This window comes from Patella vulgata, chromosome 5 (genome assembly GCF_932274485.2).
Source record: "Patella vulgata chromosome 5, xgPatVulg1.2, whole genome shotgun sequence".
Lineage (NCBI taxonomy): Eukaryota > Metazoa > Mollusca > Gastropoda > Patellidae > Patella > Patella vulgata.
In genome coordinates this window covers 56,938,811-56,963,043 of record NC_065883.2, presented here as the reverse complement: position 1 = coordinate 56,963,043, position 24,233 = coordinate 56,938,811, and the positions used below count along the sequence as shown (strand labels likewise).

Here is a 24,233-nt window from a genome sequence, read left to right as displayed (position 1 = left end):
ACTCGACACAAACTAAGAGTTATTCAGAGACTAACATGGTGCAATTTTATTTTAAAAATTTCCGAAGAGAGAGAGAGAGAGAGAGCTGAAATGAAATAAATGGGGTTTAACGTCCCACTGTTCTGCTCCGAACTGGGCTAATGAAGACGGGTATACGCCATAGTGTTTTATATAAGGGAAATTCTGCCCGGACATCGGCACTACGGCCTACTCTTATATCGAATTCCAACTGTCAAGGGATCTTTTACGTGCACGCCAATGTGTACACGGGACCTTGGATTTTAGTCCCACCCGAAGAACTAGACAGTTGTCCTTGTCAGGCTGTCCGTCCTGCATTACTGACAAGGGGGGGGGGGGGACCACGCCGTAAAATCTGGATGAACTTTCTCGGCCAATGGAGGGATCGAACACCCGACCTCCAGACTAGCGAGCCAGCGTCTTACCCACTTAGCCACCGTGACCCCTAAGAGAAAGAATTTCGTATTAAGATCCGTAATTAGACATTGAATACCCCCCCCCCCCCTCCGCATTTCATCTCTCTCTGTCATAGCCAGTTTTTAAAATAAAATTGCACCATGTTAGTCTCTGAATAACTCTTGGTTTGTGTCAAGTGGACGTTAATATCTCTCTCTCTCTCTCTCTCTATCTCTCTCAGGGGTCACGGTGGCTAAGTGGGTAAGACGCTGGCTCGCTAGTCTGGAGGTCGGGTGTTCGATCCCTGCATTGGCCGAGAAAGTTCATCCAGGTATTCCGGCGCGGACAAGGACAGCTGTCGGGTGGGACGAAAAACCGAGGTCCCGTGTACACAGTGCCGTGCCTGTAAAGCAGTGATTGTCAACCAGTGTGCCGTGTAGTGTGCCGCGAAATTTTGAACGGCACACTAAGAAAATGCGAAAAACCACGTGATCCCAATTGAGTATTTACTAGTTCATAATTGTGTTTTTCTTTATTTAGTTTCAGTCATTCTATGTGTCTATGACATTCTATGTGTCTTATCTAATGACATTCAATTACTTTATTGAATTGTCAGGTATCCTCTTACAGTCCCATATAACAACTTTTGGTGTTGGAAGGAATTATTAGTGAGCAGAAATTCGGCCGTGTATCTGTTATCACTCGTCACATCAGTCAGTTATGTAGAGGTATGACTCGTGTTTTCCTATGGCGTTCGTCACTTCCGATTCAGGAAACCTGTATTACTCAGCTATCGTAGCAATGATCTCTGTGTTAAAATTATATTTGGAATTTGGAATGTGTTTAACCAGCTCTATCACATATGTGATAATGACTGGCACCAATATTGTCCTTTAAGTTATTTACATCTAATAAGTAAAATATTTAAAACACGGTTTTAAAAATGGTTTGAAAATCGTTGTCGTGGGAAGAGAGGGCGGGTCATTTTGTCACTTTTTCACAATGAAAACAAGTTAAAATAGGAGATGCAGTTGTTTGATGCCATCGCAGCGGATCGAAAAAACCTTGTGGGAAAAAGAATCCGCTGTTTAATGTGGAAAAGCGAAGTTTTCGCAGTAAAAACCACATAGCTGGATCAGTGGAGTAGGCCTATTTACAAATAAAAATGTCCGTGTGGTTCTTATAATAATAGTTAGTTAAAACAAATCCTTTAGCACAGATCTCATATAATAAAAGTTAGTTAAAAAGTCCTTTGATACACATCACAACTTCGGTTTTTAAAATCATTTATTTTCTGCAAGCCATTAAAATATTTCTTTGTGTCTGACTCTTCCCAGATAAAAGTTACCTGAAAAGGGAAAGAAGAGCCAGCAGCAACACAGAACAGAACAATTTAAACATTTAAACATTTATAAGAATAGTGAGATATTTTATAGATAATGTATATATATCCTATGTGTAGTGCCTGTGACGTCACCAGCCAATCAACCGGATTAAGGTGGTCAGGTACAAAACTCGGAAAACTCGGAAAGCTCAGAAAACTCGGAAAATATTTTCCGACTTTCCCCCTCTGCGAGTTTTATGAATTGACTCGATTGAAAACACAAAACTCGGAAAACTCGGAAAAAATTGTCCGACTTTTTGTTCCAAACTGAAAGGTCGGAAAATATTTTCCGAGTTTTCTATTCAAATAAAAAAGTCGGACAATTTTTTCCGACCTTTCCGAGTTTTGTGTTTTCAATCGAGTCAAATCATAAAACTCGGAAAGAGAAAAAGTTGGAAAATTATCAAAAAGATGAAATGATTAAAACGAGGTGTGTATATAATTTCAATTTGACACATGGCCCCGAGGCCGAACCTGTCCCGTTCTCCCATACTATATACTTCGTGTCGAGAATAGGCCTACCTAACTTTTAGAAATAAAATTGGTGAAAGGAGTGACAGTAACACATCTATTTAATAAGTTGGACATGATCTATAACCTTTTCAGTTAGATTTTAACCAAAATACTGCAATGTGGCAGTTATAATTAAATATCCGAGTTTTCCGAGTTTTGTATTTTGGCCTATACGAAAATACAAAACTCGGAAAACTCGGAAAGTGGCAAAAAGGTAACAAAATAAAGAAGTTTTCATTCGACATGGTGTGTAAGGGTTGTAATATGTACAAAGGGACTCGCCTTAACGGGGTGAGATCGAAAACACGGACATCTCGGACTTCCCAGCTCCGCGTTTTTAAGTCCGGGTTTTCGTTTTCGTCATAATGTCAGAACGAACGGACAGGTCCGATTTTTTCAAGTCCGAGTTTTCATTCTGACATTATCACGAAAACGAAAAGTCGGACTTAAAATCTCTGAGCAGCCAGGTCCGAGTTTTCGTTCTGAAATTAGGGTGGAAACGAAAACTCGGACCTGATCTCATCCTATAACGGGGGTAACCAGGGGCTGCCCTAAAATTTTACCCCCAAAAAAGAAAAAGTAATTATCTGGAAATTACTCAAAAGTCTTAAATTTGTCTGGGAATTACCTAAAAGCCTCAAATCCGTACAGAATTAAAACGGTAGGTGGGTAGGGTGAGACTTTTGTTGCCCTTCTCATTCACAGAGTGCCCTTTTTCTTGATGGACGCGCCTACCCTGCCTCTGCCAACCCTGCCTATTCCCATCCAGCGGTGCCTCTGGGGGTAACTTGACATTTAGTGTATTCAAGTTTTTGTTGCTTCAAGATAGATATTCCAGAGTACTATACGTGTCGAGAATATCTAACTTTTAGAAATTGGCGAAAGAAAGAAGTGACAGTAACACATATTTAATACTTCAGTTAGAAGTAGAACTCGTAAAACACGGAAGGTGCCCAAAAGGTAACAAAAATAAAATATATTTTATTGGCTATGGGGTGTAAGGCTTATAAAAAGTACAACAGACTTTCGGGGTTGTGTATTACAATAGATATTAATAGGGGTGTATTGTTTTTGTTATGCCACATAATTTGCACCTCGTTTTCCAGGCGAATCAGTGTCTAGTATTGAACCAGGTGTGTGCAATTTGGATTTTGGGAGTTTTGTGTTATCGTATAGGCCAAAAATTAAAAAAAAAACCAAAAAAAACAACATAAAAACAAAAACAAACAAAAAAGTCACTTTTTAACAAATGTTGCAATGATTTTGTTTCATTTTTTGTTGATTATAAAAGGATAACACTATACACCACACTACACTATTTTAAAGGAGCTAAATCGCTAACATTTGGGACCTAGAAATTGACAAAAGTGGGTCGCAACGCATATAATACTGTAATATGAATGTGTATAAACTGATTTACATTCAATGGTTTCCGTTTTTACTCCAATTTTAAATCAGTTATGTTCGGCGAAATAAGCCAGCAGTCTCAAGCGAGTGCAAATTTCTAGCGTCTGGTTATTCCAGTCTACATACGCCGTTTGATTTGGTGCAATGTGTCTAGCCTCGTCCCTCGAGTCTCTCGATACAACTGGGGCTGAAGCGCATTATGGTACACGATTCGTGTACCAATGGTAAAATTTTTATTTTGTCTTAAATATTGGATATAAAAAGCCCATCTTTTTCCGGTAAGATCACAACATGAATGTTGATTTAATTTGACAAATAAATCGTGTTTTCAATGTTGAAGATTTTGGATGATATTGAGTTAGAAAATATGAATTTAACGATAAACATTTGATACTTATGTGTGAGCAAATTGAGCGCGATTACCATGCAGCATTAGCCGAAACGACAGCCACTGTCTAAATGACACGTCAACAACTGATGCCAATAATAATTCTGTATGAACAGGCTTATAAATTTAAGTTAATCAAATCGTCTAAAACACAACGTTTTGTGATTACACTGCCCAAAAATGGACGTAATATTTACAAGCATAAACTTAATTCTAGACAACAATTATACAAAGCATTTCTTTAGCGTATTTTTACTGTAATGTATTTTTGCTAAAATGTATTCAACGAGCGGTTGTCACACAACATACGCCCAACTATAAGCCACTGTGAATACTGTCCTAATGGCACAATATCAAGTTCTGTCAATAATCAAAAAAGTTCACTTAAAATGCTATGTTGTAGAGTTTTAAAATGTTGTTTTAAAACTGCCTTAACATAGGTGTGGAAAAAAACTATTAACCACAATCAAACATTAGAGCCAACGGTGTCCTTTCGCCCAGCATAACTAATATTCCTAATATAAATTAAACTGTTATAAAAAGGTTGAGGTGTCGCCCCAATTATTACCAAATTTAAAATGATCCACGGCCTTATCGCATTCATCAATTCTACTAAGTATCGAAACATTCCACTTAAAACTTCATCTGTAGCATGTTTAGCGTTGTAGGGGCCCTAATTGTCTGACCGATACCAAATTCCAAAGGAACCATCGTCATACCATACCCAAGCATCACACTAAATTGCAAAACATTACACTAAAAAACAGCAGCAGCATGTTTACAAACTCTCAACAACGCGTTCAATATGAAACTCACAAAAAGGGCGTGACAAGGTGCACCGATTTTCCGAGTGAAACCAAATTCGAAAGAAAGCATCTTCTTATCATATCTATCAATTCTACCAAAATATTCAACTGAAAACTTCATCCTGTAGACTATTTACAAACTTTTGATAAAGCGTTCAATATGAAACTCACAAAAAAGGGTATAGTAAGGGCCTTAATTGTCCGACTGACACCAAATTCGATAGGAACCCAAATGGGACATTATTCATGATTCTTGTTTCTACATTCCAGTTTGAACATTATAGACACGAACGCAACATTCTAAACTAATGATTCTTGTTTCTACATTCTTATGTCAACATTTCATGCACAAAATCAACATTTTAAACAAAAAACAAGAAGTGGGACAGAATGTAGGCTCCTTCTAAGCCGCGGGCATAACGGACTTTGTTTGAAAATCTATTTTCGGTTAAATCAGCCCCCACTTCCTTCCTCTATGTACGCCCATGCATGTTAATATTTCTGGTTATAGTAAAAATTTTAAAATTCCTCACGGATTGTACAGTAGATTGTACATTATTTAGATTGAAAGATAAGACAGTTTTAAGCTAGACGTCTCTATAAAAATACATAAATTATATCATGTTAACAGTGTTTATACCGTATAAATAAATTTTAAAGATTTTAAACATTCTGATAATTATGACTTATAACAAAATATAATTTTAATTAAAATACTTTATAATGGCGATTCCTTTGTACATTATAAAAGTCAGCACCTCATATCCAATAAAAATTATTATGGATTTTGGTGAAACCAAAACCATATTGTAATCGTTCGGATTATTATTATGTTTTTTCTTGTCTTTTTTTTTAGGATTGTTGAACGAAGTTTTCTCCTAATCGCGCACTATATACAACATTATAATTATCATAACTGGTCTAGTTCTTACTTGACTTAGAGAACTGGGCATTTTGAAGAAAAAATTTGACCCGTGAAAAAGTTGACCTACTGACCTTCTTTTATTAATAAATGACCTAATTTTTATCCGATTTTGATCGGGTTTCTTTTAATTAGTTTCTTATCACTTTGGACAAACAAATATTTTCGAAAAAGGGCATATTTTTTAAATTAGGTTACATTTTTTTTTAGTTTAAAATATTTTTTTTTAAATTTATGATTTTTTGGAAAATGTTTTGCTAATATCTCAGTTACTAATTATCATAATGAATTGATTTTCAGCACAGTGTATAATTATAATAGTACGTAAATTCTGACCAAATACTTTTTGGGCACCACTTCCGGTTTGGGTTATTTTATGATTTGGCTCAAAAAGCGGAAAATTGGGCCTTACCAACTGTTTATTTTTAATGTTAACGAAATTCTGATTTTACGAATCAGTCGGCCACACCACTATTATCATTAAAATGTATCACTATTTTTGACCTAAATTCAACGGTTTGGCCGCCATTTTGAATTTTTCGAAAAACAGACTTTTTGGATCTACTTTTTCAATTTGTTTCGAATTTGAATCGAACTTTTTTTATTTAATAAAGAATAAAAATTAGAAAAAATGTATGGGAGCCGATTTTTGAATTTCAATTAAATTTTTGAAAAAAAAAATTTTTTAAACTTTAATTTTTTTAATTTTTTTTAAAATAGCAATTTTTCGTTATCTAATTATCTGATAGTTAATTACAACTATTTATTTGAAAGTACTCGATGTCATCTTTCCAACGATACCAAGAAATATGACCTTGACTTTATACTTCCGGTTTTATTTTAGTTTCAACAGGTTTATTTCAGTTTTAATTCACCACCATCTGTCTTATCCCTTTCAAGAAAAAACTGAAATCGACTAAAACCTGTTTAATAAGTAAACAAACAAACAAATAAACAAACAACAATAACATTAATAGAATAAAAATAACTTTTTTTTTTTTTTTGAAGTCCACACCCTCCGTTAGCGCCTAAACTATAGGAGCTATTGCCTCTAAACTTCACATGCCGATTTATCTCACAGTCGAGATGTTTTACTGGAAAATCACAAAAATTCAACTTCCGGTTTAATTTGTATTTTTTCAAGGACAAAAGTTTATCTGAATAGGACGTTATATCTCACTTATTTTTTATTTTTTAGAAATTCTGATTTCATTTTCAGATCGATCATGCTAAAGTAATATATGAAACTTTCCCACAATTTATTGCTATCTTTTACAGTTTTGCCGCCATTTTGATTTTTTTTTAAAAGCACATGTCTTGTCATTGAGACTAACATTTTTTTTCAATTTAAATGAATTTTTTTTTATTTACTAGACAATTTGTAAGCAAAAATTTTAAATTTCGATTTTGTTTTCGAAATAATTCGATTTAAATTAAAAAAAAAATTAAATGGTCAATATCTGTTTACATATTTATTTAATGAACTTGGTCCTGCAGAAATCTGACCTTGACCTTATACTTCCGGTTTTATTTCCGTTTCAGATACAAACATGTATATAACCATTAAACTTCAGTCTTGATGACCTTGACCTTTGGTTAGTACTATTGTACTGAATACTACGTATGTCAAGATATTTGACCTTCACCCTTAACTTCCAGTTTTATATAACTTTTGATTATAAATGTCCATGTACAAAACTTTGCTAAAATTAATAATTACACCCTGAATTTGCATTATAATCTTATTACAAGTTACCGTATACATTGGCCGATGACCTAATATTAAACCGAATGCTACCTGTATCGAGATATTTGACCTTGACTCTTCACTTCCGATTTTATATCCATTTTCTAAACCCAAAATACATCAGTTCTGCTTCGCAGATCTAGTTTTATTTTGTTACCTTTTGGCCACTTTCCGAGTTTTCCGAGTTTTGTGTTTTCGTATAGGCCAAAATACAAAACTCGGAAAACTCGGATATTTAATTATAACTGCCATATTGCATTATTTTGGTTAAAATCTAACTGAAAAGGTTATAGATCATGTCCAAATTATTAAATAGATGTGTTACTATCACTTAATTATCCAATTAGATATTCTCGACACGTAGTACTGCCTGTGATGTCTGTCTCGATGCAACAAAAACTTGAGTAGGCTACACTAAATATCAAGTTATTCCCGTTAAGGAGAAATCCGCTGTATAATAATCATATCCAATGAAAAATATTTTATTTTGATATCTTTTTGCCACTTTCCGAGTTTTCCGAGTTTTGTATTTTCGTATAGCCCAAAATACAAAACTCGTAAAACTCGGATATTTAATTATAACTGCCATATTGCATTATTTTGGTTAAAATCTAACTGAAAAGGTTATAGATCATGTCCAAATTATTAAATAGATGTGTTACTATCACTTAATTATCCAATTAGGTATTCTCGACACGTAGTACTGCCTGTGATGTCTGTCTCGATGCAACAAAAACTTGAGTAGGCTACACTATAAATATCAAGTTATTCCCGTTAAGGAGAAATCCGTTGTATAATAATCATAATTATCTTTTTGCCACTTTCCGAGTTTTCCGAGATTTGTATTTTCGTATAGCCCAAAATACAAAACTCGGAAAACTCGGATATTCAGTTATAAATATCACAAAAAATAAAATATATCATGTCCAACTTGTTAAACATATGTGTTATTTTCACTTCTTTCGCTATTTTTTAAAAGTTAGCCTTCGTTGAATGTCTGTCTTTAAGCAAAAAATCAAGTTATCCCCATAAGGAGAAATGACAAATATTTTATTTTGTTATCTTTTTGTTATCCGGGTCTTTTCGTATAGGCTAAAATACAAACTTGGAAAACTCGGGTATTCGCCTATAACTAACACATTGCATTCGTTTGGTTAAATTTGAAAGAATTAGTTACATGGATCATGTCTAACTTCTCAAATAGACATCTTAGTACAACTCCTTTCGCCAATTTAAAAAAAATATATATTTTGATACTTTTCCAACTTTTCCCCTTTCCGAGTTTTATGATTTGACTCGATTGAAAACACAAAACTAGGAAAGGTCGGAAAAAATTGTCCGACTTGTTTTGTTTGAATAGAAAACTCGGAAAATATTTTCCGACCTTTCAGTTTGGAACAAAAAGTCGGACAATCTTTTCCGAGTTTTCCGAGTTTTGTGTTTTCAATCGAGTCAATTCATAAAACTCGGAGAGGGGAAATTCGGAAAATATTTTCCGAGTTTTCCGAGCTTTCCGAGTTTTCCGAGTTTGGTCGTAATTGAAAAATTGAAAAGCGTGTTGGCGTGTCGGATACTAAACGTTAACAGCCGACTTAATTTTAATCAGATTGGTGTGAACTTGCCGTAAAGTTGATATAGAACGTACCAATGATACCGTGTATTGTTTTCCTGTATAAAAATATATGATTTGCAAATATTTGGAATTTCGCATTTCGCCCAGGCATCAGATAGGTAAACTAGCACTAACTAGTTGTGTAAAATTACAATTTATTTAAATTCTAATTTAATTTGTTTAATTGAGGGGGGGGGGGCTGCCAATTTGCTATTTTATTGGTAAGACATGAATTTGGAATTTGGAATTTGGAATGAGCCTTCTGGGCTTTCGTGGATCAGCACTCTGTGGGATCAGGGTGGGCTTTCGTAGTAACCCGAACGCACCATGACATAATGGAACGCACTCGTGCAGGCTCGAGTAAGCGCGGCGCTAGTAATCGAACGCACCATTAAGGGGAAGTAACTCTTGATTTTATGACTATTTCCGGTATTAACAGTAATATTTTTGTCGCCTGAAACCTTGTTTTCGGCGAATTTTCATTCAGGTAAGCATGGTTCATTTATAAAATCGATGTGCATGGAGGGACAAAACATTGTGGATAGTTTTTGTTTGCCTGTTGACTGCGCATGCAATACATCTAAATCTATCTTATTTGGTAGTAGATCTAAATAACTAAATACATTTTAACTAAAATCAAGCAAGAATAAAATGGCGGATTAAGTACGCTGACAATGTTGGGCCCACTGTTTACGTTAACAACCAAACACAACTGAACTCCTTAATATGTAACAGGCATTGCCTGAGTAGAGCGAAGCTGATTATTGTTAAATATAAAACCTTCATAATTAATTTTCTCAAGTGATACAAAAAATGTTAAATAATTGAGATCTAAATTTTATACATTAATTTTGTTTTTAAAAAAAGAACAAAAAAGTGTGAGAATTATTTTCATTGACGTAAAAAATATGTGACGTCATTGATTAGACGCGTCATAGAAATCATTCTATGAGGCGCGTAATCTCGCTTAGGCGAGATTTGGTGGATAGAATTATTTTTGTTAGTTACGTGATCTCGCTTTGGCGAGATTTGGTAAGTTGACATGCGCATTGCCTGTTTTGCCCAGTGTATCCGGTTCCGGTCTGAATTTTTTTGTAATCAACAGTCTGTGGGTGACATTTTCAATTACGCTCCTGTGTTACCGGAAAAGAGCTTTGCTCAAGCACCGCGCTTTGCGCGGTGCTTTAGAGCTTCGCTCTATATTATACTATGATAACAAATTGAAATATGAACAATGTTATGCATGACAATGATGTCACAATGCACAGTCAAGTAAGAAATGTCTGACTTTACGAGTTTAGGATTAGGCCTACCTTTGTCTTGTCTTAAATTGCGTTTTGCCTTGATGATGATATGAACTAACTTAGTAACTAGCCCAGTAACTAATAAAAATAAGGCTTAAAGGAGCTAAATCGCTAACATTTGGGACCTAGAAATTGACACAATTGGGTCGCAACGCATATAATACTGTAATATGAATGTATATGTATACATTCAATGGTTTCCGTTTTTAATCTAATTTCAAATCAGTTATGTTCGATGAAATAAGCCAGCAGTCTCAATCGAATTTGAATGCAAATTTCTAGCGTCTGGTTATTCCAGTCTACATAGTATTTATTGTGCATGGTCTCCAGATAAGAATATGGCGACCCTGTTTGATTTGGTGCAATGTGTCTCTTGTTACAACTGGGGCTGAAACGCATTATGGTACACGATTCGTGTACCAATAGTGAAATGTTTATATTGTCTTAAATATTGAATATCACTCAGAAGCCCATCTTTTTCCGGTAAGATCACAGCATACATGTTGATTTAAATTAATTAATAATAAGTGTTTTCAATGTTGAAGATTTTGGATGATATTGAGTTATAGACTTAGCTACTTTAACATTTACATAAGGCTTAAAATTTTAAAGTTAAATAAAGGTTGGGGCAGGTTCATTTCAGTAATTCGAGTTATGTTAACATTATAGAACAGACTTTGCAACACAAACCAAATAAATTAATTTACTACTTATCCTGACATAACTATTTGCATATTCCGTTTTTCCTTCTCGGTAATCGTCGGAAGACATCAAAGTAAAACTGAAATACCGCCATGACCTCTGACCCATCTCACTATCACCACTGACCACATCACGTGTCACTACTGTCTTAAACTTCCTCTTCCGTTTTCCGTGCATGACGAGTGCACGTGTTTTTTTTTTGTAGCTCTCTGAGTTACTTGGTTTGATAATTGTTTACCTTTATTTGACTTTATTATGTCTTCTGCTGATATCCCCATTGCTTACTCGACTGGGGAAATAAGACGATCTATGTGTACGAGATGCAATTTCTCTAAATCGGCCAAGGACCCGCATCCTTTTTGTCCCGATTGTGTTGAGGGTGAAACTTGTTCGCTACTACGAAAATGTGATTGGTGTTTACCTTTAGATGAGAAAGCCTTCAAGGTGTATTTAGATGTTATTCGTAAGAGAGCCACTCAACAGGACAGGCTTGTTAGAAGTTATGTCACCGTTCCCGAGGAGAGCCAGTCTCCTGGTGCCGGCATGTTTAGTGATGCAGAGAGGCAGGTCGGTGATTTCGACAGGATGGAGTCGCCACAAGAGCGTGGTAGAGGCGTATCTGAGAGATCAAGTTCTCAGAAGGACGGCGCATATAGGAAGCCGGGAGTTTCGGCGTTGCCCAGCGCATGTCTGAAACCGAAGTCATTTAAGAAGATCAACGCATCCAAGCAGACTAGCGCACCACAGAAGGTCGGCGCTCCAAAGAAGACCGGCGCTCCAAAGAAGATCGGCGCTTCACAGACGACCAGCGCTTCACAGGCGGCCAGCGCTTCACAGGCGATCGCCGCTTCACAGATGACCAGCGCTTTACATGCGCCCGGCGCGGGCGCTTTACATGCGCCCAGCGTTTTTCAGACGTCCAGCACTTCACAGACGACCGGCGCTCCACAGACACCCGACATTTCACAGACAGTCGGCGCTTCACAGGCGCCCGGTGTTACACAGACATTCGGCGCTTCACAGACGTCCGGCGCTTCACAGACGCCCGACGCTTCACTGACACCAAACGCAGTTCAAATTTTGGATGTCTTGAAGAATTTATTGATTAACACCGGTCAAGTTACCGGAGATTCCTCATCGTCGACAGGTACGACTCGTATTCCATCATCAACGAACGCTACCACACACGATGTGGAGGCACCTGTTTATGAGCCAGCGCATGAGAGCGGCGAATCAGATCACTCGTCAGCCAACTCTGAAGCGTCCGATTCTGAACCAGGTATTTTGTCACCGAGAGATACAATTGCTTGGATTTACAGTATTTTACCTGATCTTTCGCCACAGCCTTTGCGACCAGATCGTCCAGTGGAGTCAAATGTATCAAGAAAATCAACACCAGCAGTTACTGTTGGTCGTTCCTTACCCCCTGATGGAACTGTAAAACAAGTGTCTTCATTCCTTAACTCTGCGTTCAAGAAATTGAATTGGAAGGGAAGGTTATTCAATAAGCCAGTTATTAAGGAGAGTTTATACCCAATACATGGTCTGGATTTTTCTATCGACGCATTGAAAGTAGATTCTAACATGGAGTGTCTGACTTCTAGGAGATCTATTCCTGGGGCTAAGATCGAGGATGGAATACTGTCTTGTTGGGAGGCATGTGTTAAACAATCCATGATGGCTTCGTCTCATTTAGGAACACATTTAGAGGCTTTATTAGAGAAGTTTTGTCATTCGAAGAACGGAGATGACATTTGTGTTACTTCGGCTATCGCTTCAGCGGCATCGGCGTTGAATACTATTGCCAACATTAATACATTCCTAGTTGGTAATATTATCAAGGAAAGACGGGTTGCAGCTTTAGAAGGTTCAAAGTTAGAACACCATTTGAGAGAGTCCTTGCTTAGACAACCGGTTACGGGAGAATATGTGTTTCATAACAACATTCAGGAGGCCTTAAAGGCACAAGATAGTCACAACACACAGGTGGCTATGGCGAAGTCACTCGAATCGAATATCAAGGTCGAGCGGATACTTAAAAGGAAGCATGTTTCTTTCGGACGGAATCAACCATCGTACAAGAAGCCACGATTTTCTCAACAGATGACAGCTTCAACGCCATCGGCAACGACTTCGACGTCATCTAATAGTTATAAGTTTGGACCATCTAATTCTTTTCGGAACCAAGATAATAGAAGAGGTGGAAGAGGAGGGTCTTATAGTAGATCTTCGTACAACTCGAGGACAGGCACGTCACGACGAAGTTGACTTCATGTCAGGGGGGGAATCGGGCCTTTCGTCAGACAGTTTCATCTTGTCAAATGTACAGACTTTTACCATTCCAAGGCCGGAAGTTTCGGTCGAAACGTCCCCTGTCGGATCAAGGCTCCAGAAGTATTGGAAAAATTGGGAAATTTTAGGCGATCAGTGGGTGACAGATGTGTTGAGAAACGGATATCGTCTACAACTGACGTCATCTCCGCCGTTAACGAAGACACCTGTAGAAGTGATTTATCCAGATGCGCATACGGAAATCTTAAGAGAAAACATTCTTATTCTCTTAGAGAAGGAGGCAATCGAAGAGATCCCATTGGACAATTTCACTCCGGGGTTTTATTCAAGAATATTTTTGGTTCCAAAGAAAAATTCGACCAAGCTGAGAATGATTCACAACTTGAAGTCATTCAACCAGCTTTATTTGGCTCCACCTCCGAAGTTCCAGATGACATCGCTCGCACAGTTACGGCGGGCGATTCGTCCAGCAGATTTCCTAGCATCAATCGATTTACAGGATGCCTATCTGCACATCCCGATTCATTCATCATGTCACAGGTACCTTCGGTTTTATTTCGAAGGACGTCATTACCACTGGAGGGTTTTGCCGTTCGGAATATCAGTGGCTCCTTGGTTGTTTACCCGGATTACCAAGCCGATAGTAGGATTTCTACATTCTCGAGGAGTCCGGTTCGACTCCTACATAGACGATTGTATTCTAGCCAACTCAGAGGAACTCAGTCTTTGTGCGCAACTGAAGTTCGTTCTTCAAGTATTTCGCCAACTAGGTTGGTTAGTGAACAAGGAGAAGTCAGACTTAATACCTACACAGAACCTCCAGTTCATCGGGGGACTATTCGACACGTCTCGGGGAATATTGTTGGTACCTCGGGACAGATGGGACAAGATACAACAAGTTGTTCAGTCTATCCAAGATGCTCCACAGTCGGTTCATACATGGACCAAGGCTTTAGGCCTTCTAACATCAGCCCAGTATGCTACGGCCCGAGGAAGGCTTCAATTACGACCACTGCAGATGTTCATACAGTCCAGAATGGAGTCACTGGAACTTCAGGATTTAATAGTTCTACCTTCGGAGCTACAGCGGCATGTACTTTGGTGGAAGGTTCCCGTAAATGTGATGACGGGGGTACCGTTGGTAGAGCAGGAACCCCAGTTTTATCTGCACGCAGACGCGAGTCATCAGGGATGGGGTGCTCATTTAACGGGTCACCAGAAAAACGTTTCGATCCACAATCCCTTCGTCGCCGGAACGTGGAATCACGAGGAGAAGAACCTTCACATAAACGCTCTAGAATTTATAGCAGTAATTCGAGCAGTTCAAAATTGGTCAGACCTTTTAATAAATTCGACAGTAATGATCGCAACCGACAACTCCACAGTAGCGACATATATCAACAAGCTAGGAGGAACAAGGTCGAAGGTTCTGATGTCCCTAACATTTCACTTTTATCAGACGGTAGACAGTCTTCAAATTGCAGTAAGAGCCAGACACATTCCAGGAGCGTTGAATGTTATAGCGGATGCTCTATCCCGACCGGACAGACCGAGTGCAACAGAATGGATGCTTCACCCGGATCTTTTTCGACAGGTGTGCAGACGCCTATGGACCCCATTGGTGGATTTATTCGCGACAAGTCTCAATCATCAGTTGCCAATTTATGTATCACCCGTTCCAGATCCAAGGGCATTAGATCACGATGCACTAGCGATCAGTTGGCACTTGATGGACGCGTATGCATTCCCACCAGCAATCTTGATTCCAAGGGTGCTACAGAAAGTGCGGCTCTACAAATGCAAAATTCTTTTGATCGCGCCTTGGTGGCCAACACGTCAATGGTTCCCGGATCTCGTTCAGTTGGCAGAAGTAAATCCTATAAAACTACCAGTCTGGAAAAGACTTCTAGTAAGCCCTCACACAAAGCAAGCTCATCCAAACCCGGAGTTGTTCCAACTTCACGCTTGGACTTTGTTCGGGAAGGACTGATGGAAAAAGGGTTTTCTGAGAAATCATCAGTTGCTGTATTGAAGGCTCACAGATCTTCTACTCGTGATGCCTATGATGTCAGATGGAAGACTTTTGTAGATTGGTGTAATGTAAATAAAGTCATACCCGATAGGGCTCCTGAGGAAAGAGTCGCTGATTTCATAATCTTTCTACGAGAATCTAAAAAGTTGCGAGGTGGAACTATAGCGTCGTATGTGACGTCAATTGCATCTGTTCGTGATAAAATTATGTCCGTCAAACTTGGACAGTCCAATGTTATTTCAGCGATGGTGAAGGGGTTTCGTCAGGAGGACCAATTACAGAAGTTTAAGCCTCCACCATGGGACTTAGGAATTGTACTTTCGTATTTAACAAAATCACCTTATGAACCGTTGCTGGAAGCTGACATGACACATCTTACATATAAGACAGCATTTCTACTCGCTTTTGCCACGGCTGCTAGAGTTTCCGAAATACATGCGTTGGATGTCACTCAAGTCAAATTTATACGGGCCGAGAAGGGTGCGGTGCAGCTTGGGCTTATGTTCGATTTCGTGGCCAAGAATCAACGACCAGGTCAACCTGATAGAACATTTTTAATTCGGTCACTGGATAACATTTTGGGCCCTGACGACAATGAAGATTTATCGTTGTGCCCCGTTCGCGCGTTAAATATCTATTTACAGTCTACAAGTAGTTTCAGACGTCAGCGTAAGCGGCTTTTTCTACCACTGAAAGCGAAGCACGGTGACGTGAAGAAAAATACTCTCGCCTTTTGGTTACGGGCTACGATTTTGGCAGCTTACTCAAGTGCAGGTCTTCCGCCTCCTGTGTCGGATCGACCTCATGAAATTCGTGCATACGCAGCAACTTTAGCTCTTCATAATAATATCTCTGTCAGCGACATTATGAAGGGGTGTTTTTGGTCTGGTGATACGACATTTGCAAATTTCTATTTGCGAGATTTATCGGATGAGACTTTAGATGGCGTTCATTCATTGGGTCCGTTGGTGGCAGCACAACAAGTGCTTTCAGGGCCTAGAAGAGTTCGATAATAATGGTGTGATTATTGATGTATATATGGTAGCAGTGTAATTACGTTGAAGGGTCAGAGGCCTTGACCTTTGTTATGGTGATGGTTATTTGTAATATAATGGATATATATAGACAGAAAGCAGCGCCAGAAACCAAGACAGGTGGGTTCCAGTTTTGTCTTGTTCTCCAAAAATGTGATACGGGCACTTTTCGGTGTTTTTATATGATTTATGATATCATATTAATTACTCGGAAGTATGTGCATTTGGGGTCACGGTAACCGAGATGTATCGAGTTTTACCGTTGATTTCTGAAATCTATTTTTAGTATCACCACTACTCCACGTGACAAGATGCCAGCACCGCCTTTTCTGATGAATTCTGCAAATAGTTATGTCAGGATAAGTAGTAAATTAATTTACATAAATCTAATATTTATGATATTAGATAATACTTATCCTGACATAAGATCTCGATCCCGCCGTCCTCCCCTTGGCATGTGACTATGTTATAATGGTTAGCAGGTTAACGGAAGAGGAAGTTTAAGACAGTAGTGACACGTGATGTGGTCAGTGGTGATAGTGAGATGGGTCAGAGGTCATGGCGGTATTTCAGTTTTACTTTGATGTCTTCCGACGATTACCGAGAAGGAAAAACGGAATATGCAAATAGTTATGTCAGGATAAGTATTATCTAATATCATAAATATTAGATTTATGTAAGTTCTAAAATTAAAGAGCATCATTTTTTTTTTTCAAACCTCCAACATTAATAATGCAGTTTAAAAAAGATTTTAGAATTGATAAATAGGTATACCAGAAATTGCACAGAAATGCAATTACTGGTTGAGACTTTGAAACACACTAACTTTTCTCTCAATAAGCAACTTGATTTGTCAATGCTTTATAAAACATGATAAGACTGATTATTAATCCCAAGAAGATGACGAAAAAAACTCACACACGATAGGAAAAGAGGGGTGGAAGAGTCCCCATAACAGTGCAAGCAAGTCTGGATCTCAGTGATGCATCTGAGGAAAAACAGGAACAATTCCTTGTAGATAAATCATAGTAGAAAAATCCCCGGTAACAAACTTGACAAGACTGTGTGGATATAAAAAGATTTTATCCAGGACTGATTATTATTATAGAGTGATAAAATGTGGACATTTGTGGTGTATACTGGAACCTTACCTTAACTAAGTTTGATAATGTAAGCATTTTCTGCTCAGGTTAAGCAAAGTGAATCGATAAGTAATTTGATTGCATGGTGCTTTATAAAAAGATAAATGTGCAAGTAATTTAATGTGTGTCATCCTTTTATTTTGAATTCTGATGTAGGTTTTTTTATGTTTAAATGATTAATTATATTTCAGTGCCAAATTATGTCTGATACTGTAGCACAGTGGGAAGTATCACTAAGCGATGGTGTACATAAGATAGAGTTTGAACATGGCACAACGACAGGAAAACGAGTGATCAGAGTAGATGGGCAAGTAGGTATAAATGTTTTGCCTGTAAATACAAAAAATAGATAATAAGGTTTCAGTTAAACTTTTAAAAGCTCATTTTTATGAAAATATCAAATTTTTCATGGCTTAAAACTTGCTAATATGTACTAAGAATGATTATTTAACATTTAGGTAAGAAAACAAAATTAAAATACTGCCGCTAGATAATTATGACACTAAGGGGTTACGTTGTGACTATCCTTTGTCACAATACTAGAAAGGCAATATGCCACTGTATCCAGTCAGGCCTTCTATGTTGTGTATTTCTTTTTTAAATAGATGAATTATGAATTAACTCTGGACTTCTACACTGGTATAACTATCATTATATATCTTTATAACATCCATATACAAAGGCTATTATTAACTTATTATACAGGAAACTACACACCCAGCTATGACATTAAATAATATAAGCTAAATATAAGTTCCCTATCCCTTAGCTTGTGTTTTGTGGCGTTACACTCTTCTTTCTATGTCTATATGGTGATCTCCCTCAGTCTCCAAGCTGAGGCGATTAAAGGTATGTGCCTCTAGAAACACTGCATGTTGTCTCTATCCAAGCCTCTTAACCGTGGAGGCTGTGGGTATGCCTTCTTCTAAGAACCCTGCATGCATGATGTCTGTATCCTGGCCTCAAACTAAGACATGGCAGCTAAATATCCCTCTAGGAACACCAGTGATGTCTAAAGCAAATTTGATGGTGATTTTTAATTTATATAAAATGTTTAGATACGTCAGCTATTATTATGGCGAGGCAGATACCATTTTTGGGCAAGTGTTTCATTTGAGCACCCGTTTTTATCAACATTGTTGATCTAATTGGACTAATCAGAATCTGTGCACAAGATGACTGCACACCCGTAACCTACCTCCAGAAATTGATGGTGACAGGAACTGTCAGTGAGTTAGTCTAAGAAAGTTGAATCTTGCAAAATACCTACTTAGCCCAGTTCTCATTGTCACCCATTTCTTTAACCACTTCAAGATATGAAATACTCCCTGTGGTATTACATAATCAACTGACTTGGACTTAATCAATCAGATTTGGCAAATAAAGCTGTATTGTTACATAGGGAGGAGTATAAATCAATGGAATCTTGAATTCATCATATCTTTGTTAATACTGAATGGAATTGAATCATTTTGGGATGATATTCCTATTACTACTATTAGAGATTCAATTTTCATAGTACTGTTATGAAGAGATTCTATAGTGTTATGAAGTACATGTATGTAAGATAAGACTTTACTATAATTTAAATATCGGTAATGTGATTTTGGTGCTAGAGTCAGTAGCAATAACGGTAGTAATATTTTTTATCTATGTGCCGGTTGTTGTATAAATATCTCACAGAGATGCTTTTCCAATTAATGTAGAACAGGTATAGCTAGCCTATTCAAGAGACCTTTACTGAAACCTAGAAAGGATCTAAACAGTCTGATGTATGGTACCCGTTTCAGTATTAAAATCAGACCCAGTGATAATTATGTGAATAAGCCTTTGTTTTCCAAAGGAGTCATTCTGTGAGAGCAAGTTTCATTTATTTTCTAATTCTTTAGAAGAATAGTAAGCAGATACCATAAATTCCTAAAGATGTTTTATTTTTTTTTAATTATTATAAATTTATTCTGTTTTTTAAAGGATATATACAGACAAGAGTGGATGTTTAAATTAGTGGGCAAAGAACATTTTGATCTTGGTAAAGCTAAATTAGTAATTAGTATCGATGCAGTCAGTGGATTTGCGTATGAATATACTCTGGAAGTAAATGGGAAACCATTACAAAAATTCCGCGAGAATCAGAGTAAGATTATGAAGTCATGGGTTTTAACGATAGCTGGTAATCCTATGAGAGTTGTTCTTGGTAAGTAGTGAGTTTTGATACGGTTTTCAAGAAATCACTTTTTTTTGTCCCCTGCCTTTTGAAGGAAGCAGGCGACTATTAAAATCTGTCTATCTGTCCGGTTGATGCTCTGGGACATGATAACTTTGTTTCTATTCTAATTAAGTGAGAGTGATGAAACTTGGTGTATAGTTTCATTATACCAATACCTTGACTAAGTTCGATAATGAGCATTTTCTGCTCAGGGTAAGCACAGTGATAAGCAGAGGTGGGAACTCGAGTCCTACGACTCGGACTAAGATATTATGCTAGACCACTTTGTGTTTTGAAACCCACTTTGTGTTGTATTTATCACACTACCGCACATGATTGCCATAGTGATGGCAGGAGAAACAAGGAATCAATTCAACACAGCCTTAAGTTTTTACGATGGGTTTGTTTTTATCAATTATAAAAAAACTATTAATGCCAATGTAAATGCGAAGTGTTCTGCATTAAATGGCATGTTGGGTTTGGCATAATTTATTGTCCCCCGCCTTTCGAAGAAAGCAGGGGACTATTAAAATGGGTTCGTCCGTCTGTCTGTCTGTCTGTCTGTCTGTCTGTCTGTCCGTCTGTCTGTCCGTCTGTCCGTCTGTCTGTCTGTCCGTCACACTTTTTGGGACACAATAACTCTCTTCCTAATTGAGCTAGAATGTTCAAACTTGGTGTATGTGTTTATTAGGTCAATGCCTTGATGGAGTTCGAAGATGAGCATTTTCCGCTTAGGGTAAGCAGAGATAAGCAATTTGATTGGTTGATGCTTTGGGACACGATAACTCTCTTCCTAATTGGGCTAGAATGTTCAAACTTGGTGTATGTGTTGATTAGGTCAATGCCTTGATGGAGTTCGAAGATGAACATTTTCCGCTTAGGGTAAGCAGAGATAAGCAATTTGATTGGTTGATGCTTTGGGACACGATAACTTTTAATTGAGCTAGAATGTTCAAACTTGGTGTATGTGTTTATTAGGTCAATGCCTTGATGGAGTTCGAAGATGAGCATTTTCCGCTTAGGGTAAGCAGAGATAAGCAATTTGATTGGTTGATACTTTGGGGCACGATAACTCTCTTCCTAATTGAGCTAGAATGTTCAAACTTGGTGTATGTGTTGATTAGGTCAATGCCTTGATGGAGTTCGAAGATGAACATTTTCCGCTTAGGGTAAGCAGAGATAAGCAATTTGATTGGTTGATACTTTGGGGCACGATAACTCTCTTCCTAATTGAGCTAGAATGTTCAAACTTGGTGTATGTGTTGATTAGGTCAATGCCTTGATGGAGTTCGAAGATGAGCATTTTCCGCTTAGGGTAAGCAGAGATAAGCAATTTGATTGGTTGATGCTTTGGGACACGATAACTTTAGTTCTAATTAAGTGAGATTGATGAAACTTGGTGTATAGTTTCATTACAGTAATACCTTGACTAAGTTTGATAATGAGCATTTTCTGCTCAGGGTAAGCAGAGCGATACGCAATTTGATTGGTCGAGACTTTGGAAAACAATAACTCTCCTACTTTGATTGTTAGACTATAAGTAAAGATATACTGTTTGATTGTTCAATACTTTTTAAAAGATAATTTGTGATAAATTTATATGTGTCCTCTAATTATTTTCCTATTTCGGCGGGGGACATCAGCCTCACTGTTGGCTTGTTGTTTTACCCAATGGTTTAGTTTGGCAGTTGCTGGTGGATATTATATATGTACCTCAATTTTACTGGGTTTTTATGGAATTTAAGTATAGAATAAATGTAAGGTAGTGCATCTATTTTATCATTATCTTTATCATTGCACCTGTTGAAAGTATATTGGTTATGTAAAATATTAAGTTTAGTTAAATCCGTAATACATTTATAGGTGTCATTTTTGGTGTTGGGCCAAAGTCCAACTTCAGTAAGAATATTCTTAAGATAGTATTTTTTACAGGTAAAAGCAATGTTGTTGCTAGCCTTATTTACAGCCGTTAAAACAAATCTCTCTTGAAGAGTAGCAAGGCATTCAACTGCAGATGTATTGTTGTTTAGTACTTCGGGTGGGAGGCGTCTTGGGTTTTGTTTAATATACTTGATTCTCTTAGACAAGAGATCAAAAACAGTGTTTTTCCATTCTCCAAAAGATTCTAGAGGTGCACGAAATTGATCAGACCAAGCTACTATACATTTCCTGATTTGAGATTTTAGATTATTATGTAACTTTTTGAAATTTGTTTTACTTTGTTGTTCTCGAAATTGTGGTCCAAAGTGCGAAATTTATTAGACCAAGCTACTATACATTTCCTGATTTGAGATTTTAGATTATTTTTTAACTTTTTGAAATTTGTTTTACTTGGTTGTTCTTTTATTATACGCCCACATTTTCATGTGGACATATATTGTCGTCGCCCCTGTCCGTCAGTCCACAATTATTTGTGGACACTATACAGCTTGAAATATAGCTTTATCTCCCTAAGATCTCGGTTCCTTTCGATATTGGCATGTATCGGACCGTAACTTCATGGATTATAGCCCCTGATTGTACGAAAAAAAAGCTTTTTAGCTTGTGTTCCCAATAGAGGTCACAATTTTCTTCTGATTTTGATAAAACTTGAAATATATATTTATAACCCAAAGATCTTGGTTCCTTTCGATATTCGTGCATATCGAATCGTAACTTCCGGAATTATGGCCCCTGATTGTACGAAAAATCACGTTTTTAAGCTTGTGTACCCTATAGCGGTCATAATTCTTATCCGATTTACTAAAACGTTTTGAATACATCACCGTTACACCCTAAGGATGGCTGAGTTCGAATTTCGTAAAAATCCAAACAAAACTGACCGACAAAATAGCTGCCCCTCATACTCAAATAACGTAAAAATATGTTATATCAATGTTGTGCACCCTCTAGAGGTCACAATTTTCTTCTGATTTTGATGAAACTTGAAATGTAAGTTTATTACCCATAGATCTTGGTTCCTTTCGATATTCGCGCATATCGGATAGTAACTTCCTGAATTATGCCCCCTGATTGTACGAAAAATTGCGTTTTTAGCTTGAGATCCCTCTAGATGTCACAATTAATATCTGATTTAAAAAAACGTTCAAATATATCACTGTTACACTGTAATTTTGGTTGAGTTCGAATTTTGTGAAAATCGGGCCAAAACTACCGGTTAAAATGGCCGCCCCTCGTACGCAAATAGTGTATAGCATATGGTAGTGGTATATCAAGGTTTTGGACCCTCTAGAGAGAGGACACAATTTTGATCTGATTTTGATGAAACTTGAAATACATGTTTATAACCCAGAGATCTTGGTATCTTTCAATATTCATGCATATCGGATCGTAACTTCCTGCATTATGGTCCTTGATTGTACAAAAAACACTTCTTTTTTTGAGCTTGTTCTCTGTCCATCTCTTGCAAAATGTGGGTGTATCTTGCATGGCAACCGCTTGTTTTAGTTTAGGCTAAGTAGCGATAAGCAGTTTTATTGGAACATAACAATTCTGCTTTTAATTGAGGTAGAATGTTTTAAACATGGTGTAGAAAACTGTAGATGTTCATTAAATGACTGTCTTGACTGATTAACATTATCTACTCAAGTTAAGCAGAGCGAAGCAATTTCATCGGTCAGTGCTTTAGGACAAGATTACTTTGATTCTAACTGATGGAGAGTGATGAAACTTACTGTATAATTTCATTACCAGGTACTTCAAAACCTTGACTGAATTCGATCCTTAACATTTTCTGCTTAGACTAAGAGTAGATAATCAGTTTGATTGCTTGTTATGTGCACCCGTCTTCATTAGCCCAGTTTTGAGCAGAACAGTAGGACGTTAAACCCCATTTGATTTGATTTGATTTGATATGTGCAATAATTAGTGTGTGTCATCTATTTATTTTGGAATTGTGGCTGGGGAAATGCATGAGCTTCACTATTGGCTTGTTTTATATCATATGAACATTGCACCATATCATCATATGGATGAACCATCTTGAAAGTCAAAGATCTCCACATTGTTAACAGAGTTGTCATCCATCTTTTGAAAACCTAGGAGAGACAATTTATTTCAAAAGTTCTTTTAGAACACACAAATGACCTATATTGAATGTAAAAAGTTGTCTTTACTCTGTTTCAGAAAAAGATACGTTAGATGTTTGGGTTAATGGAGATAAAAAAGATACGGCGGTAAGATTAAGAATGCATGTATTCGTCATCCTACAAGGTTTATTCTTGAAATTTTATCTGTTAACATCAAAAGGAAAAAAGGAGAGGTTAAGAAAGACTTTATTTGATGTGTGTGAAATTGGTTTATTATCCACTTTGCAGACAAGACTTTCT

The 24,233-nt window shown here is 37.3% G+C and overlaps 2 protein-coding genes across 3 annotated transcripts in view; both read left to right on the top strand.

The window, feature by feature from the left end:
- LOC126821807 (fas apoptotic inhibitory molecule 1) overlaps nt 1-24,233 on the top strand; it is a 39,633-nt gene that overhangs the window by 9,866 nt on the left and 5,534 nt on the right. The window contains exons 1-4 of one of the 2 annotated variants that reach the window (XM_050550307.2): nt 9,625-9,680; nt 17,891-18,010; nt 19,671-19,893; nt 24,031-24,080. In XM_050550307.2, coding sequence (XP_050406264.1) covers nt 17,900-18,010; nt 19,671-19,893; nt 24,031-24,080 — 384 coding nt within the window. In that variant the 5' untranslated portion in view covers nt 9,625-9,680; nt 17,891-17,899. Of the gene's footprint in view, nt 1-9,624; nt 9,681-17,890; nt 18,011-19,670; nt 19,894-24,030; nt 24,081-24,233 lie in introns of those variants that run through there. The other variant, XM_050550308.2, reaches the window with a different exon arrangement.
- On the top strand, nt 14,023-17,156 carry LOC130013001 (uncharacterized). Its single transcript, XM_056101325.1, has one exon. It carries the CDS (start codon nt 14,023-14,025, stop codon nt 16,534-16,536), a length of 2,514 nt encoding a protein of 837 aa, XP_055957300.1. The 3' UTR covers nt 16,537-17,156.